Source organism: Chenopodium album, chromosome 12, assembly GCF_948465745.1.
Source record: "Chenopodium album chromosome 12, dcCheAlbu1.1, whole genome shotgun sequence".
Lineage (NCBI taxonomy): Eukaryota > Viridiplantae > Streptophyta > Magnoliopsida > Caryophyllales > Amaranthaceae > Chenopodium > Chenopodium album.
This window is the reverse complement of record NC_137845.1, coordinates 46,286,642-46,302,262: the sequence shown is the minus strand read 5'-3', so window position 1 is coordinate 46,302,262 and position 15,621 is coordinate 46,286,642. Positions and strand designations below refer to the sequence as shown.

The 15,621-nt window shown below is 32.8% G+C and overlaps 1 protein-coding gene and 1 long non-coding RNA gene across 2 annotated transcripts; one reads left to right on the top strand and one right to left on the bottom strand.

The window, feature by feature from the left end:
• Positions 1 to 9,406: 9,406 nt before the first annotated feature.
• LOC145570555 (heavy metal-associated isoprenylated plant protein 3-like) lies at positions 9,407 to 13,950 on the bottom strand. The gene is made up of 5 exons (XM_081629680.1): positions 13,783 to 13,950; positions 13,519 to 13,669; positions 12,812 to 13,092; positions 11,094 to 11,181; positions 9,407 to 10,275 (listed from the first exon to the last, which is right to left on the bottom strand). Exons 1-5 carry the CDS (start codon positions 13,789 to 13,791, stop codon positions 9,752 to 9,754), a joined length of 1,053 nt encoding a protein of 350 aa, XP_081485806.1. The 5' UTR covers positions 13,792 to 13,950; the 3' UTR covers positions 9,407 to 9,751.
• Positions 13,951 to 14,573: 623 nt separating this feature from the next.
• Positions 14,574 to 15,382, top strand: LOC145572463 (uncharacterized). Its single transcript, XR_014096861.1, has 2 exons — positions 14,574 to 14,705; positions 15,156 to 15,382. It is a non-coding gene; the product is annotated as an uncharacterized LOC145572463 (long non-coding RNA).
• The last annotated feature ends 239 nt before the right edge of the window (positions 15,383 to 15,621 follow it).

Genomic DNA, 15,621 nt, shown 5'->3' with positions numbered 1-15,621 from the left:
TGACAAGTATGTTACAAAAATATGGACTAAGTTTGCAAAAACAGAGGCATGGAATAGGTTGAAGAATCAAGATCCTACACAACCATATATACCATGGAGGCAAACAATGATGAGGAAATACTATGATCTAATCTTAAAAAGTATAGGAAATGAAGAGACAAGAGCATTTATGGAAGAAAGCTTCAGAAATAGTCTAAAAATGGTGGAAGACTTACTTGCTACTATTGCTCAGAGAGAAAAAGGTGCAGAAACTGCTTCTGACATTCCCGATGTGTTAGACAGCACTTGGAGCAATAATGATGTTTCTTCGGCATCCAGTACAAGCACAAGTGTACCAACAATACTTGATTCTAAAAGATCTGTAACAAAAGGAAGAAGCAAGAGAGAAAAAGGAGGGTTTGAAAAAGGCAAGAGAAAAAAGAAACAAGCACTGCCACCTCCACATTAAGAATTTGGATCAAAGAACTAGTAGAAATAATCAATTGGGAAGCCCCAAATAGGAAACAGTTATTGAATTCCACTTCCAAAAACCCACAAAAACCCGCCAAAAAAAAAGAGAAACATACAAAAGGGAAGCGGTTTATGAATGAACCACTTCCAAATATTCTAATTGAAAGCGGTTTGAATAGTGAACCGCTTCCCATTTAAAAAAAACCCTAAAAATACAGTCGCCCCTTATATTCTCTCTCCTCTCCCTTTATTTTCTTGTTCTCTCTTTCTCTCTCCTCTCCTTCGAATTCTCTTAGTGCTTTCTCTCTCCTCTTCATCTCTCTCGTTCTCCTTCTCTTTCCTCTTCTTCAATCTCCTTCTCTTTCCTCTTCTTTTCCTCTTTTTCGATCTCTTTTTGTCTTCTAACCAACACAAACGCCGACCACCACCACAAACGCCGACAAACGCTACAAGTTTTTAGGTCAAATTCGACCATAAAAACCCAAATTTCAAGCCAATTTCGAGGTTTGGGTGGAGTTTAAGGTATGTTCCCTTTTTTCTATCTTTTATTTTGTTTTTTAAGTTTTTTTTTAATTTTATGGTGATGTGTGGTTGTATTCACTTATTTAAGGCGGATCTGGTTTTGGTGGGGGTCGTGGTGGGTGAGATGGGTTTATTTTTGTTTTTAAAGGTGGGTTTAAGGTGGTTGGTAGTGGTGGTGATTCGAGATAGGGGGTTGGGATTTGGTTTTGGTGGGTGGTGAGGTGGGTTACGGGTTTATGAGTGTTGGTGGTGAGGTGGGTTACGAATTTTAAGGGTGTTGGTGGTGAGGTGGTGCTGGTGCGCGTGGATGGTGGGTGGTGCTGGTGCGCGTGGATGGTGATGGTGTTGGATGGTGGTCTGGTGCTTGTGGCTGGTGGTGCTGGTGCTTGTGGCTGGTGGTGGAACAAGAGCAGCATATGTTTTGCTATTTTATTTTTATTTTTTTATCAATTTTTTTGTTATTTTTATTTTTATTTTTTTTGAAAATCAGAAATTGTAAAATTACAGGATTGATTAATGAAAATAATTATGTAAGTATATATGTTTTGCTTGTGTATCATTTTGACTATAAAAAAAATTAATTAATTTTTTTAGGCATAATGGGAAGTGGTTTGGCACCAAAACCGCTTCCCTTTCACTACAAATGGGAAGTGGTTCAAACCGCTTCCCATTTTTGAACCGCTTCCCATTTAAAGGGCCAATGGGAAGCCCCCCCCCCCTCCCCAAGCGCATGCGGTTCAAAACCGCTTCCCATTAGGGAGTTTGAACCGCTTTCCATTTACTTTTTTCTACTAGTGAAGACACCTAACATACGACTTTCTTGAATTTCTTATTACCAGCTTTAGAACCTTTTATCATTATTATTATACGTTGTATTGTTATACTATTTTTTTTCTTTTTTTTTTTACTCTATGACTAGTTTGGTTAAAATTTGAATGATACTCTTATTAGCACATGTTTAGTGGAAACATGAACAGAGTAAACTTGTGAACATAAGCTATCCTTTTTATACACATAAGTTACCCTGTTCATGCATAAAAGTTACCCTTTCTTCCCACAAAAGGTTCCCTTTTCATGCATAAAAGTTACTTTCTACCACAAAAGGTACCCTTTTTATGCTCAAAGGTTGCACAAAAGTGACCCCATAAAAAACTGAATTGAACCTTTAACCTATACGAAGTAACTCTTTTACCTGCAAAAAGTGACTCTTTTTAGTGCATAAGTGATCCTTTTACCTGCACATATATTCATTTTTCAAAACAAAACCACCAAAAAATACATTCAGTTTTTTTTATTAAAAAAAAAAAAAAAAAAAAAAAAAAAAAAAAAAAAAAAAACAACCCAAAAACTATACCATAGAAAATTTAATTACATCATTAAACTTGATGTATGCACATATATTAAGTTTTCAAAAAATACTCCTACACCTAATCACTAACAAGTCAGTTCACTCTTTAGAAGGAGTGTACTTCTTTGTTTGCTTTTTTTGCCCTTTTTTCTTTGGGCCTTTCTTTTTCTGCCTTTACCTGTGCCTTTTCTTCTGCTGCCTTTGCAGCCTTTCTTCTTTCCTCACCTTCTTTCTTTTTTTTCTCAGCAATTGCAGCCTTTCTTCTTTCTTCAATTGCCTTGACATAATGAGCATTTTTCTTCTTCTCATTGAACTTGGCTAATTCTACCAAGATGTCAGCCCTAGATTCATTCATATCACACAATACAAGTGTGGTACAGTTCTGTCCACGCAGAAATTTTCTTCCAGCAACCTCACAAATAGAGAAAAAAAAAACTTATCAATATGATATTACTTAAAACATCAAACAGAGAAAAACAAAGACAAATATATGAATAATTACTGTTTTGATTTCATTTAATTTGAAAGATTCACCAACAAAATGGAGCATGTGATACATGAGAAACACTCCACAGTCCAAGTTGTCAATCTTATCCTTTCTCCATTCCAACTCAACAATCTCAAACTTATAGGAACGTAGCTGAGTACTCTTTGGATAATTTCTTTTGCCAAGAAAACCACCTAATTGACGACACTGATAAAAAAAATATAAAAGTTTAGAATTCATTTAATACAACACACACACAAAAATTAAATTGAAACAAATAAATCAATAGAAACATACCACTTGAGAAGACAAATCTCTAAAGTAGTCAATACTAGAATCACGCCAAATTATATTGTCAAGATAATATATCAACTCTTTTGCATGATAAACAACAAACAAAACGTAGTGATCCTCAACAAGAATAGGAATATAGATCTCAAACAGCAAAAGTAAAAGTGGTTTAGACAGAGCATTTCACAGACATAACTCTTTTAAGGGTATGATATTAGTTTAGCATGAAATGTACCAGTTCAGCATCCATTAAATCACATTCATGATTCTCGTAGCAGACCCACCCTTCCCATAGACTGTGCAAATCGTTAACAGCATTAGAAATGTGATCTTGCCCAATGTTTTCACAAACACACAACAATGCAAACTATTAAAGTATAAGATCTTGTTTATATATAAGTATAAAGTCAATGTGTTTAAATATAAAAATATCAAGTTACTTACACTTTGCCTCACACCAAAAAAGAATCTTCGAGGACCAAAAGACTCAAAACATGCAAAGCAATCATAATGCACCATCGAATAAGTATGTGGAGCAACAAGGGGCACCATATCTTCTCTTGGAACTAGAAAATTCATTCCAAAAGTCATAAGGTTCTCAGTGCAATTATAAAAAAATAAGATAAGCATTAAAAAAATCAAGGAAAAAAACGGATAAAAAAATATTTAAGATAGAAAATGACACTTAACTTCTTATGCATTGATTCATCCTTCAGCAAACAATAATCAAGAACTTCCAAATGTAACTGAGGCAAACTGTTGAAAATTCGAGCATTACCCCTAAAAAAAGAGTCGCAAAAGGCACATTCTGACCTACTTGCCCACAATCTAGTGAGCATAGAGATTTATTGGATCTGATAATACGTCCAGGAACATTGTCATTAGGTCCAGGAACATTGTCGTTATTTCCAGGAACATCGTCATTATTTCCACGAACATCTTCATTATTACGTTGTTTAGGACCATACAATTCATGAAATAAGTGATGTGCAGACTTCATCTTAATACACTCTGCAATTATACCATCTAAAAGCTTATGGTAATGAGGATCAGAGAGTAACTATTGAGTTTGAGAAACTACAACAAGATCCTCGGAAGATAATGAAACAGTTCTTTCAGAAAGAACATTGGAAACCAAATCACTCAAGGTTTTAAATCCATTTGACTGAACACTTGATAAAACATTCATGTTTCTTTTAAGCAAAAGAAATGATTCATGAACAACCTACAAACATGGAAACAAAGAAAAAACTAAACAAATGTGACAAAGAAAAATACTGAAACTGAATATTTAGGGTAACTTTAGTGCATAGAAAGGGTAACTTTAGTGCATATAAAGGGTAACTTTTGTGCACATAAAGGGGTAACTACTAAATATATATAAAAAAAACACTTACATCAGTTGAAATTTCTTTTAATTCATCATCAGTCATCACGCCTTCCAGAAGCTCAAATTGAACAAAGCGGCCAATTGTACCACTTGAAAAGGCACTACCAACTTTTAAACCACCCTGATCATATCCCAAAGTAAGAGGTTAATGGTTTCTTAACAATAGTTTGGCTAATAGCAAGCCGTGACAAAGGATATGTAAAAGTATTTAATGGTCTCTACCCAAAACCACCGGCTTTAATCTCTAAATTAATTCAACTCTTAATCTTAGCATCTGTCTAATGTTGAATAATAGGAATGCTATAACTTTCCTTTTCTCCTTAAAAATTTAAACAATGAAAATACATAAATTTGCAACACCACCAAACATCCACTAACATTTTGAACAGTTAGATCATTGTTATACTTATCAACAGACTTCTTCAACTTCCTCAAAACATAAGAACACCAATCAAAAGTTTTTATTTCATCAACTTCTTCAACAGCCTTTAGCAACTTCAAAGAAATAGCCCTATTAGTAGTAGGAGCTAAAAAGCTAGACATAGCATGAACCACAAAATACCTCTTAAATTCTTCCCCTCCATCAACCAAATCCTTCATCTAAGACTCCAATTTTGATAAAGGAAGAGCTTGCTTATCAGAAAGATCAAAATTAGATCTCCATGCCTGAATAATACAGTTGTCTACACTTCATCTTCAACATTTTTTTCAGTTCAGGAATAGGAATATCACTCATAGGCAAGCAAAACACATCACATACATCATTCTAGTAACTACAAATTCTTTACCACTAGTAATGGTAAACATGCAGCTACCACCATTTAAGTTTTCAACAAGCCAAGGTAGCATTTTACGACAGAGAGTTTTCAATTTTAAATGTAACAAACCACCAAAACCAACTTCTTCAACAGCTTGTTTTTGTTTAACACTAAAATTCTGCACCAAACTTTCCAAAGTATGTAGTCTACACCTTGTAATCAAACGTCCCTGGACCCATAATAAAATAGAAAAAAATAAAAAAAAAACAAATCAAGAATCATTGAAAACAAGTTCTCTTACAGTGAAGTATCATAATCAGAATCAGAATCCAATTCCAATTGAGGACTCCTCTTTCTCTTCTTTACATCAGATATTGTTTTAACATTCTTACGTACTGTTTTGACCTTAGTAGACTCTTCGGGCACTGTTTTGGCCTTCTTAGGTACTGTTTTGGCCTTAGCAAAATTTTTAAGCATTGCTTTTCCCTTTATATCTGATTAATACAGAGAAATTACCACAAATTAATTACCAATTCTTAAATTACACTTAGGACCATTCATGTTGTATGAAAAAAAGTTACCCCAGGCAACTCTTATGTAAAAAAATAACCCTTTTAACTGCAAACGTGACCCTTTTAATTGCATAATGCGACCCTTTTAACTGCATAAAGTGACCCGTTGTGTGCATATAAGTTACCCTTTTAACTTCATAGAATGACCCTTATTATGCATATAAGTGACACATATAACACAATGACATATTGCCTATTCTCATACTCTACCTATAACCAAGATCAATTCCAATTAACATACTCTGCCTACAATCTAAGCAAAAAATAACATAGAGCAAATTCTGAAAAATAATATGCACTAGTTACTGGACATATAACAACACATTAATAAGCAATTTATAAGCAAGTAAATATAATGATCAATACCAATTATCATAATCTCCCTAAAAAAAATAAGCAAAAAATCAAAGAGCAAATTCTGAAAAATAACATGCAAAAGTTGTTTAACACGTAACAACACATGTATAAGCAATTTTTAACCAATTAAATACAATGAACAAAAAATTAAAGCAAAATTAAACACATTAACTTCAAAATTCAATTTCAATTATCATAATCTTCATAAAAAATAAGCAAAAAATCAAGTGCAAACTCTAAAAATAACATGCACTAGTAATTCGACATATAACAACACATTTATAAATGAAAATTGAGTTGAAAATTTGAAAAAAATCATGAAAAAAATTAAGAAAACACACCTTCATCATCTGGCGACTTCTTTGTACTCTTCTTCTTCACCATTGCAAAATCAAACACTATAAAAAACGAAAACAAAAACAAAATCAAAAAACCTAAAAATCGAAGAATCAAAACAACTAAAACTAACAAAAATCTCATAAAATTAAGTAAACAAACCTGAATGCAGCAAATAATAACTTCACAAGTGAAAGAGAAGATAGTAAATCGCCAGTTAAAGAGAGGTTGAAGAGAGAGAAAATCACAGGTTGAAGAGAGAGAAAATCGCTAGTTGAGGAAGAAAGAAGAGAGTGAAAGAAGTTTCTAAATGAATGAGGAAGAAAGAAAATTTTGAAGTTAATGTTTCTGGCACGTGTGAATTAAAAAAGAAAACAAAATTATTTTCTGTTGCCCAGCCTGATTTACACTAATTTAGTGTAAATCGGATGTAAATAAACATTTGTGATCATATTTATAATTTAGTTATGAATTTTAAAATCAATTTCAACATAACAAACTAACATCAACTAATAAAATCACATTATTAATTACATAAAATTAATAATAAAAAATTTAAAAAAAAAATTGTCTAAAAGAAGCAACAAGTTAATCAAAATTTTATGCAAAAAATCTTTTAGTGAGACTTTTTTAAAATAAAAAACCGTGCCGCTCGGTCTTACATCTAGAAAAAATAGACCCAGCTTCAATTTGGCCAATAATTTTATCGGACTTAGATTTAGGCAATGCGTGCAATTCACACTCGTGTTTTATCCCCCTTCTTTTCATATTTTTTCTTTTTTTTTCCACCTAATTAACTTTTAGAATTTAAACCATCAACTACTCTATTCCATGTGGCCTGTATTTTTTCCCTTTTACCTTCTTCAATTCAAATACCAACTAGATAGTGTGTGCCCCACGCGATATCCCGAATTACTACTTTGTACTTTGTACTTCTTAAATTTGATAATTATGTTCAACTATTTGTATAGCTAGTGTGTGGTCCGGGCTTTTCCTCAGATGTTACGGTTTTTTTTACCTCATATGTATCCTGATATGTACTCCCTCTGCTTTCTTTTATTTGCATCAGTTTGACCGGCACATTTGCCGAGACGCAACTTTGACCATTAATATTTTTAATTATTAATTAGTAAAAATTATAACAAAATTATATTATGAAACTAGACATTATGACGAATCTATTGATATATTATATAATAACATTTACTTATTTTATAGAGGTGAAAAAATCAAGTCAACCATGGTATATGAATAGTGCAAAAATCAAAGTGATGCATTTAAAAAAAAAAACGGAGGGAGTATTTCTTTTCTATCTTGTGAAGAATAAATAAATTAAATAACCTCTAATTTGAAAAGAATATATAATGTTAATTATGTGAAATTTAAAACGCTAATAAAAGTTGGTTGAGATAGTAAGTGTATAACCTTTATTTCTTTGAGGTTGTCGGTTCAAATCTAGATTAAACCATAATTTATTTATTTTGTTAAATGAAGTTGCAAGCTTACATGTCACATGTACTTTGAATAGTAACGTGACATTGTGACATGGTGTCATATACGTTGAACAATGTCACGTGGCACCGTTCCTTTAAAAGGAACACCTTTCAATATATAGTATAGATGTTTTTGTTTGAAAGGAGAATTTTGACCAAAATGAGTTATTTAGAGGGTTGGCTATGTTGATTCCTTAATTTGGTTGATTAAAGTTGAATTCGTTAATTAATTTGTAAAAAGCTTAAAATGGAGCTATTTCAAATTGTATTCTGAATAGGAAATTTTAGATTTTAACACCACATAAAAACCCAAAAATGATTTTTAACACCCAAAAAAAAAAAAATTATTTTAACACCAGACAAATTTCCAAAAAATGGGTATTACCAGTTAACTAATTCCGTTTAGTAATCCGTTAAGTGGGCCCGTAAAGCCACGTGTCGCTTTATTATTGGCCAAAAAAAAACCCTAAAACTACCCCAGCCACCCCACCACTGCCCTCCCCCAACCCACCACTGCCCTCCCCAAACCCACCACCGGCGGCGCGTCTCCTCCCCCTTTCCCTCCCCCAACCCACCTGAACCCCCCTTCCCTTTTCCCCCAATCGCAATCGGCCCCAAAAACCACGAATCCCACAACCTTCAACGGCCACGAATCCCCCAAAACAGCCACGAATCCGGCCACAAATGGCCGAAATCGGCCGGTTAAGGCCACTCAGCCCCAAAACCGGCCAATTTCGGCCATTTGTGGCTGGATTCGTGGCCGTTGAGGGTTTTGGGTTTGGTGGTTTTTGGGGGCGACCCGATTGCGGGAAAGGGAGGGGGAGGGTTCACGTGTGTTGGGATTGCTGGTGTGTCGCTGGTGGTGGGTTCGGGGAGGGCAGTGGTGGGTTGGGAGGAAAGCGGGGGTGGCGCTGTGGTGGTGGCTGGGGTAATTTTAGGTTTTTTATTTTTTTTTAAATTTTTCTTTTTTTTTTAAACAAATAAAATGGTGACATGTGTCACTGTGGACCACACTTAACGGAATTCCTAGACGGAATCCGTTAAGTGGTGGTAATACCCATTTTTTGTAAGTTTGTCTGGTGTTAAAATCATTTTTTTTTTTTTTTAATTTTATGGGGGTGTTAAAAACCATTTTCGGGTTTTTGTGTGGTGTTAAAATCTAAAATTTCCTTATGAATATTAATCCAAATATCAATTGTTAAATATCAAGTTTTGCATTGTTGTTATGTATCATTTCAAATGTCCAAATAACAAAACAACTACAATTAATTATATAATCTGCTAATTTTAGTAAGCATATTTATTCAAACATCTAATAGTAGGCCAAAACATAAAATAAAAAAAATAAAAAAAAGAAAAAAAGAAAAGAAAAAAAAACATCTAATTACCAAACAAGGCAATATGATCATAAAACCAAGTATCAAAGTGTTATTATTGATCATCACGTTAATATGTACAAAAGCAAAAACATTTCTATAAATCTTCAGTCATTTTACCACCTCTTTTCCTTTCTTACCAATACAAAAATTTTACATATTAAGAGTATTAAAGTAATCTCCTTTCCACTCCCATGCTAATACATAAAATTTTCCAAGAGAAAAAGAGCAGAAAAGGCCAGGCTAGCTAACTCAGCTCTTGTTAGATATATTATCATCCTCCATTAACATTTGCCTCACTAATTAAGTATATACAAGTTTAATAAATGGTAGAACTAGACTAAACCAAAACAATCCATATCCTAACCCGATCACATAATAGAACAGGCGTTCGGATTCTCATCACTGAACATCTGGGGTGGCTGAGAGTACTCGGGTTCGTGCCAATAATCTGTAACTTGGTGACTATAGCTGCTGCTCTCCCCATGCTGCCTTGGGTCATAAGTGTATGCATGAGCACCAAACCCATAAGCATAAGGATTATACTCCATTTTGTTAACCTCGATTTTAGTCACATTTTCTGCCTTTCCTTCTCCCGCGTCTTTCTTTCCTCCACCACCGCCTTCCTTGTTCTCACCACCTCCTTTAGCCTTTTCACCACCTTCTTTCGGCTTATCAGATGCTCCACCACCACCTTCTTTAGGTTTTTCTTTATCTCCACCACCTTCCTTGCCTTTCTTGTCACCACCGCCTCCTTCATCCTTCTTTGCCGGAGCAGCAAGCTCTACATTTCTCTTTAGCTTTACATTCAAGTATGGTAACATCTCTTTCATGTTCATTGACCCCTTAACCGTGATTGTATCCTTTTGTAAGTCCACATTAACATCTTGTACACCTACCAAATCAAAACAAATATCATTAACAATTACCAAAAACAAAAAGTTCCTTTGCTATCTTTTATTTCAATTTGAATTTTAATAATTTCGAGTACGAAAATTAGGTTTAAATTCTCTCAATTGTACAAGAAAGTTCCTTATTAAAAAGTTAAGTTAGGTGCCTTCGTCTTTACTTGTTAGACGCGTCAATTTGACACTCTTACAATTGAGAGGAAGAATCAAATTTTGTTTCTATGCACAAAATGCTTGAATGGTGACACCGTGTACCTCATAATAACAATTCCAAATTCTACTATTCTAAAAGTTTGTTTTATGGTCCACTTAAATTATTATAGTACAAAATTTGAAAATAACTATTTATATCAAATTTCTTACATTATCATATTGAAATTGTGTAGTTGTGAGGATGAGAAAAAGTTAAATTGATAAAGAGTTTTATAAAGTAAATCAACTAATCATAAACATCACATACTAATTACAGAAAAAGTAAAATGATTTTTTCATTCTAATGTCTTTAATTATTATAAGGATATAAAAGTCCAACAATAAAACAAAATTGTCAATTTAATTTTTCAAATGTGAGAAAAAGAAACATTAGAAAATCCTATTCACGAGTTTACGTAACACTTAATCAAACTATACTTATCAGTGTAACAGTAAGAAAAGTATGAAAAATGCTAGGTATGTACTTTGTATATCAGTATATGTACTAGTATTAATCGTATGAAAATAATGAAGTTTCTAGTGAATTTAATTAGCACAAAAACGATAATTGGCTAGTAAAGCATGCTAAAGTTTGTAAATCAAAATCACTTACCATCACACTTGGCGACAATTTTCTTAATTTTCTGAGCACATCCTTCACAGTGTACCCTCGTCTTCAATAATACGGTAGCGACTTGAGGCTGCATAAACCAATTATTTTCAATATAAAGTTAGTAAATGTCAATCAACAAAAAAAATTATTAATGACTATACACATACATCATCTACCTTAATTTCTCCAATAATTAGTAATTTTAATAAAATTTTATATTAAGTTAATCAGCATCAAATATAGATTAAGACTAATAATTTATATTTTTCTCTATACCAATTCAATAAATACATCACTATCAATACTTACACGGATGAACTAACAAGTGTTGTATAGAAATTAAAAATTAATTAAGAACATGAAAGGTTTTTAAATAATTAATTTCTGCGATTAATTATTCAAATTATAGCTAAACTAATCCCACCAATTGTAATTACGTAATCAACAGGATCGAATCGTTTCGTTTCGTCCACACATGATCCTAAGCCAGAAGAAAAATGATAACGCGACAAATACGTTAGCTGTGCTTAATTACAAAAACACTTAGATTATTAGTCTGATTACGTTGATAATCATTATTAGTGGATTGGCCTTGTTAGAATGGAGGAAAGAAAACAAAAACTACCAAACTATTAATTAATTGATTTTACTTTGTGCAAACAATATCCTTTCGGCATGAATCAAGTTGGACCTTCGGTTAAAATGTTATAATCAAACAATAAATAGTCTATATGGAAGGCTATGAATTTTCGAAGATAGAAAACGAAATATTCTATTCACTCAAATCCATAAGTCACATTTGACGGTATAATTAATAGTTTAAACTAGTGATGTGACAACCATATTAAAATATGAATACAGGAGAGTATTTGCTAGGTCTCACATTATAGGTGGCACAATGTGACTCTCTCTCTAACAAAAATATGAAATCAATTACGAAATATTAGTATTTTTAATTTTGAGCACACGGAATATACGCTATTAATCGATCATGAGCACGCTCCTAGCACACAAACAGTGGTTCTATCCTATCATAGTTTCAATTAGATAATAAGTTGACATTTTAACAACCATGAGATTCCCCCAAACATGGCATGTTAAATGTTAGAAATTCACAAATCAATATACTGTTAACACTATTAGAAAATGTATATTTGATGCTTATACAATAAGCAAAACTCTTCAACTAATTTTTGGTAAAATATTACCATACGCTATACAAAACTAGCCATAGTAAACTTGAGTTCTTAGACAAGTTTATTGTTGTGGATAAAGTAGACCCAATATTAACATGTTTAATACAAGCAACAAGCAAGATTTTATACTAAAGTTCACAACACAAAAGATGAAACAAAAGAATATACCAAATATACCCTTCATTTTGACATGTACCGTAGGTCCGTAGCTACAAGTTACAACATATAACCCCATTTAATAACTTGCATAAATCGATAAAAGTGTATAAATATCAAATATACCCTTCAAAATGAAACTTCGATCGTAAAACTATTTCCGCTTTTAGCTTTGTATATACTCTGTATCATTTCCCTTAAAAAAAATGAATTTTTATCAATCTTTTAAGCCATACAATTAACCTTTTATGTGATCCAATTTGTGAACCATGTAAAACCACTAATTAAAATAAAGGAAGAAGTCAAAAACAGAGTAGCTCAAATTCTCAAAACAAAGAGAAATAATCAAATAAATAAATAAAATACCTCTTTAGGTTTTTCCTTCTCTTTCTCCTTCTTATCCTCTGACTTCTTATCATCAGATTTTGCTTCTGACTTTTTCCCACCGCCGCCGCCGCCGCCACCATCAGACTTTTTCTCACCACCACCACCGCCTTCCTTATTAGGCTGTTTATTTGGTTGAAAAGATAACAATTCCACCTTCTTCTTAGTTTTCTCTTCCACTCTTTCCTTAATCTTTACTGGGTCCACTTTCCCAACCACCGTTAGTTTGCCTACTGAACAATCCGTCTTTATACTCTCCACTCCTACAATTTCACACACCAAACAAACCTTTAGTAAAACTAATTTACAATTCTGCGCGCAGACGGAGCCTGCAGCAGAATGTAATAACGTAGACGGGATTTGATCCGGTTATACTATACCAAACAAGTATTGCTATAATCAATTTACAATTCTGCGCAAATAGAGTCTGCCGCAGAATATAATGACGTAGACGGGATTTGATAACAAACAACTATTGGTAACAGACTAACGGTTCTATTTATTTCAAAATTAAAATAAAATGATAAAATTCGGAAATGTTCAAAACTGAAACGGCAAATTAGGAAGAAGAAAGAAATAACCGGTTGAATTAATTAATTACAAGTGTAAATTGTGAAATTAAAAGTAAAATTAAATATTCATTAATTTCAATTTTTCAAGGACTTTTAGAGATCTCATTGAAATCTTACCATTAAAATTCTTGATTGATCGTCGGACTTTCTTAGCACAACCTTCACAATGCATATCAAACTTCAAAACAACGGTGGTTGAACCGCCGTCACCACCACCGCCGCCGCCCTTTTTGGGTCCATCATTGTTTTTCTGATCTCCATCTTTTTTCTGCCCATATAACAAAATTCAAATTATTGATATAAAATTCAAATTAGTGGGGTATAAAATTATGAAAAGATTAAAACTTTAATGAAGAAATAAGAGAAATGAGGAATACTAACCTCACCCATGAGTGAATTTGTTGGTAAAAGATGAAATTTCTAATTTCAGAATTATGGGTATGTTAATTTTAGGAAGAAAAAAAATGACAAGGGTTTGTTTGTTTGGAGGGTAAGAAAAGTATTTTTCTTCTTAAAGAGAGGGAATTAATATTTGATCGAACGAGGAGATTGTCTAATTCGAGTGAATATATATAGATGAAGTCAAGGTGGAAATTTCCTATTTTTTAATTATTTTTTAATTGCAACTTTCTATTTATTTATTTTTATTTTTTTTTTATTATTTTTTTTTTTTTTAGTAAAGGGTTAATTAATTGATGTATGGGGTTATGCCATGCTGCCTTTTAATTCACCGTTTAAGGCGTTTAATTTTTTATTTTTTCATGCAATGAATGGATGATGTTGTTGTTGTACTAGAGTATGTATTTAGTAGGGCTGGCAAAAACTGACCCGACCCGAAAACCCGACCCGAACCCGACACGAAAAGAGCGGGTTAGGGTTGAGATTTTCGACCCGAAAACTTAAATGGGTTGACACGAACCCGAACCCGAAATTAAATGGGTTAGGTTAAGGTTGAATATCTCAACCCGAAAACGACCCACCTAACCCGAAAAAAAAATTCAGGTCAATATCAGGTCGGGTCAACCCGAACCCGACCTGATAACTCGAAATAAATTAAGTTACAAAACCAAAAAAAATCGAAAAAACCTTCTAATGGGCCAGCCCAATAAACTAAAGAGGCTCCATATATACTATCAAAACCCTAAATCCTCTTCATTTCCCTCATTTCATTCAGCCGTTTTCAACCTTCTCTCTCTTAAATTTTCTCTGTCCTCAAAAATACTAAAATCCATTAGACATTGTTGAATCCGAATACTCCATCGTTGTTGAATTCGAGTTTTCTCCTCTCTTCTCACTCTCATACGGTATTTAACTATTGTTTTCATGCTTCTTCTTGATAATTTATGAATTTATGCGAATAGATCTTGTTAGTTCACAAGTATACTAATTATTCTTGCTAATTTATGAATTTATGCGAATTGATCTTGTTAGTTTATGTATTTTTGTTGTTTATTTTTGCTAATTTATGAATTTATGTGAATTGGTCTTGCTAGTTCATGTATTTTTGTTGTTTATTTTGCATAATTTATGAATTTATGCGTTCTTAATTGTTCATTTTCAGCATAATCTGTTCGAAATTGTCCTGTTTTAAATTATTTTTATTCTGCATGCTCTTGTAACTATTAGTTTCCTTTTCTTGTGACTGAAACGCATGTTATCATATGAGGTTTAATTATTCATTATTCTAATTTATGAATTAAATGCATGTTATGAGATTTAATTAGTCTTGTGACTTGTGACTGTTATGTTGGCAGGAAGTAATGTCCAACGAATCATGTTCAATTGGAAATGCTTGGTGGATCAATTAGAGGTGGAGAACAAGAATGATACGCCCCATAATGACCCGATCTTGATCCAATTGCAAGCCATATTGAATCCCTAATCTGATTTGAGAACTAGAAATTTGAACTTGTGTTTTTGAAACTTGGTTTGTAATTTGTTTACTCTTGGTTTGTAATTAATAATTAGGTATCGTACTTAACTATGCGTTTTATTTTGGACTATTTGTTAGGATTGAAGCACTAAATGTTTGAACCTTTGCTTTGTTTGCCTGAAAATACAAGGGTTAGAAAAATTTAGGTGGTTTGAAACTTTGAAAAATTAGAGGTCATTTTCAGATCAGTTTCAGGTTAATTTCAGGTTAACATAACCTTATTTAAACCCAAATAAAAATTCAGGTCAAATAAGGTCATTTTCAGGTTGACCCGAACCTGAAAAAAT

What these genes read in the sequence shown, in the direction of transcription:
- LOC145570555 (XM_081629680.1), bottom strand. An exon ending in AGAAGGAAAAACCTAAAGAG is followed by an intron (nt 11,182 to 12,811) that starts GTATTTTATTTA and finishes TGGTTTATGCAG; the next exon opens with CCTCAAGTCGCTACCGTATT. An exon ending in AATTGTCGCCAAGTGTGATG is followed by an intron (nt 10,276 to 11,093) that starts GTAAGTGATTTT and finishes TTGATTTGGTAG; the next exon opens with GTGTACAAGATGTTAATGTG.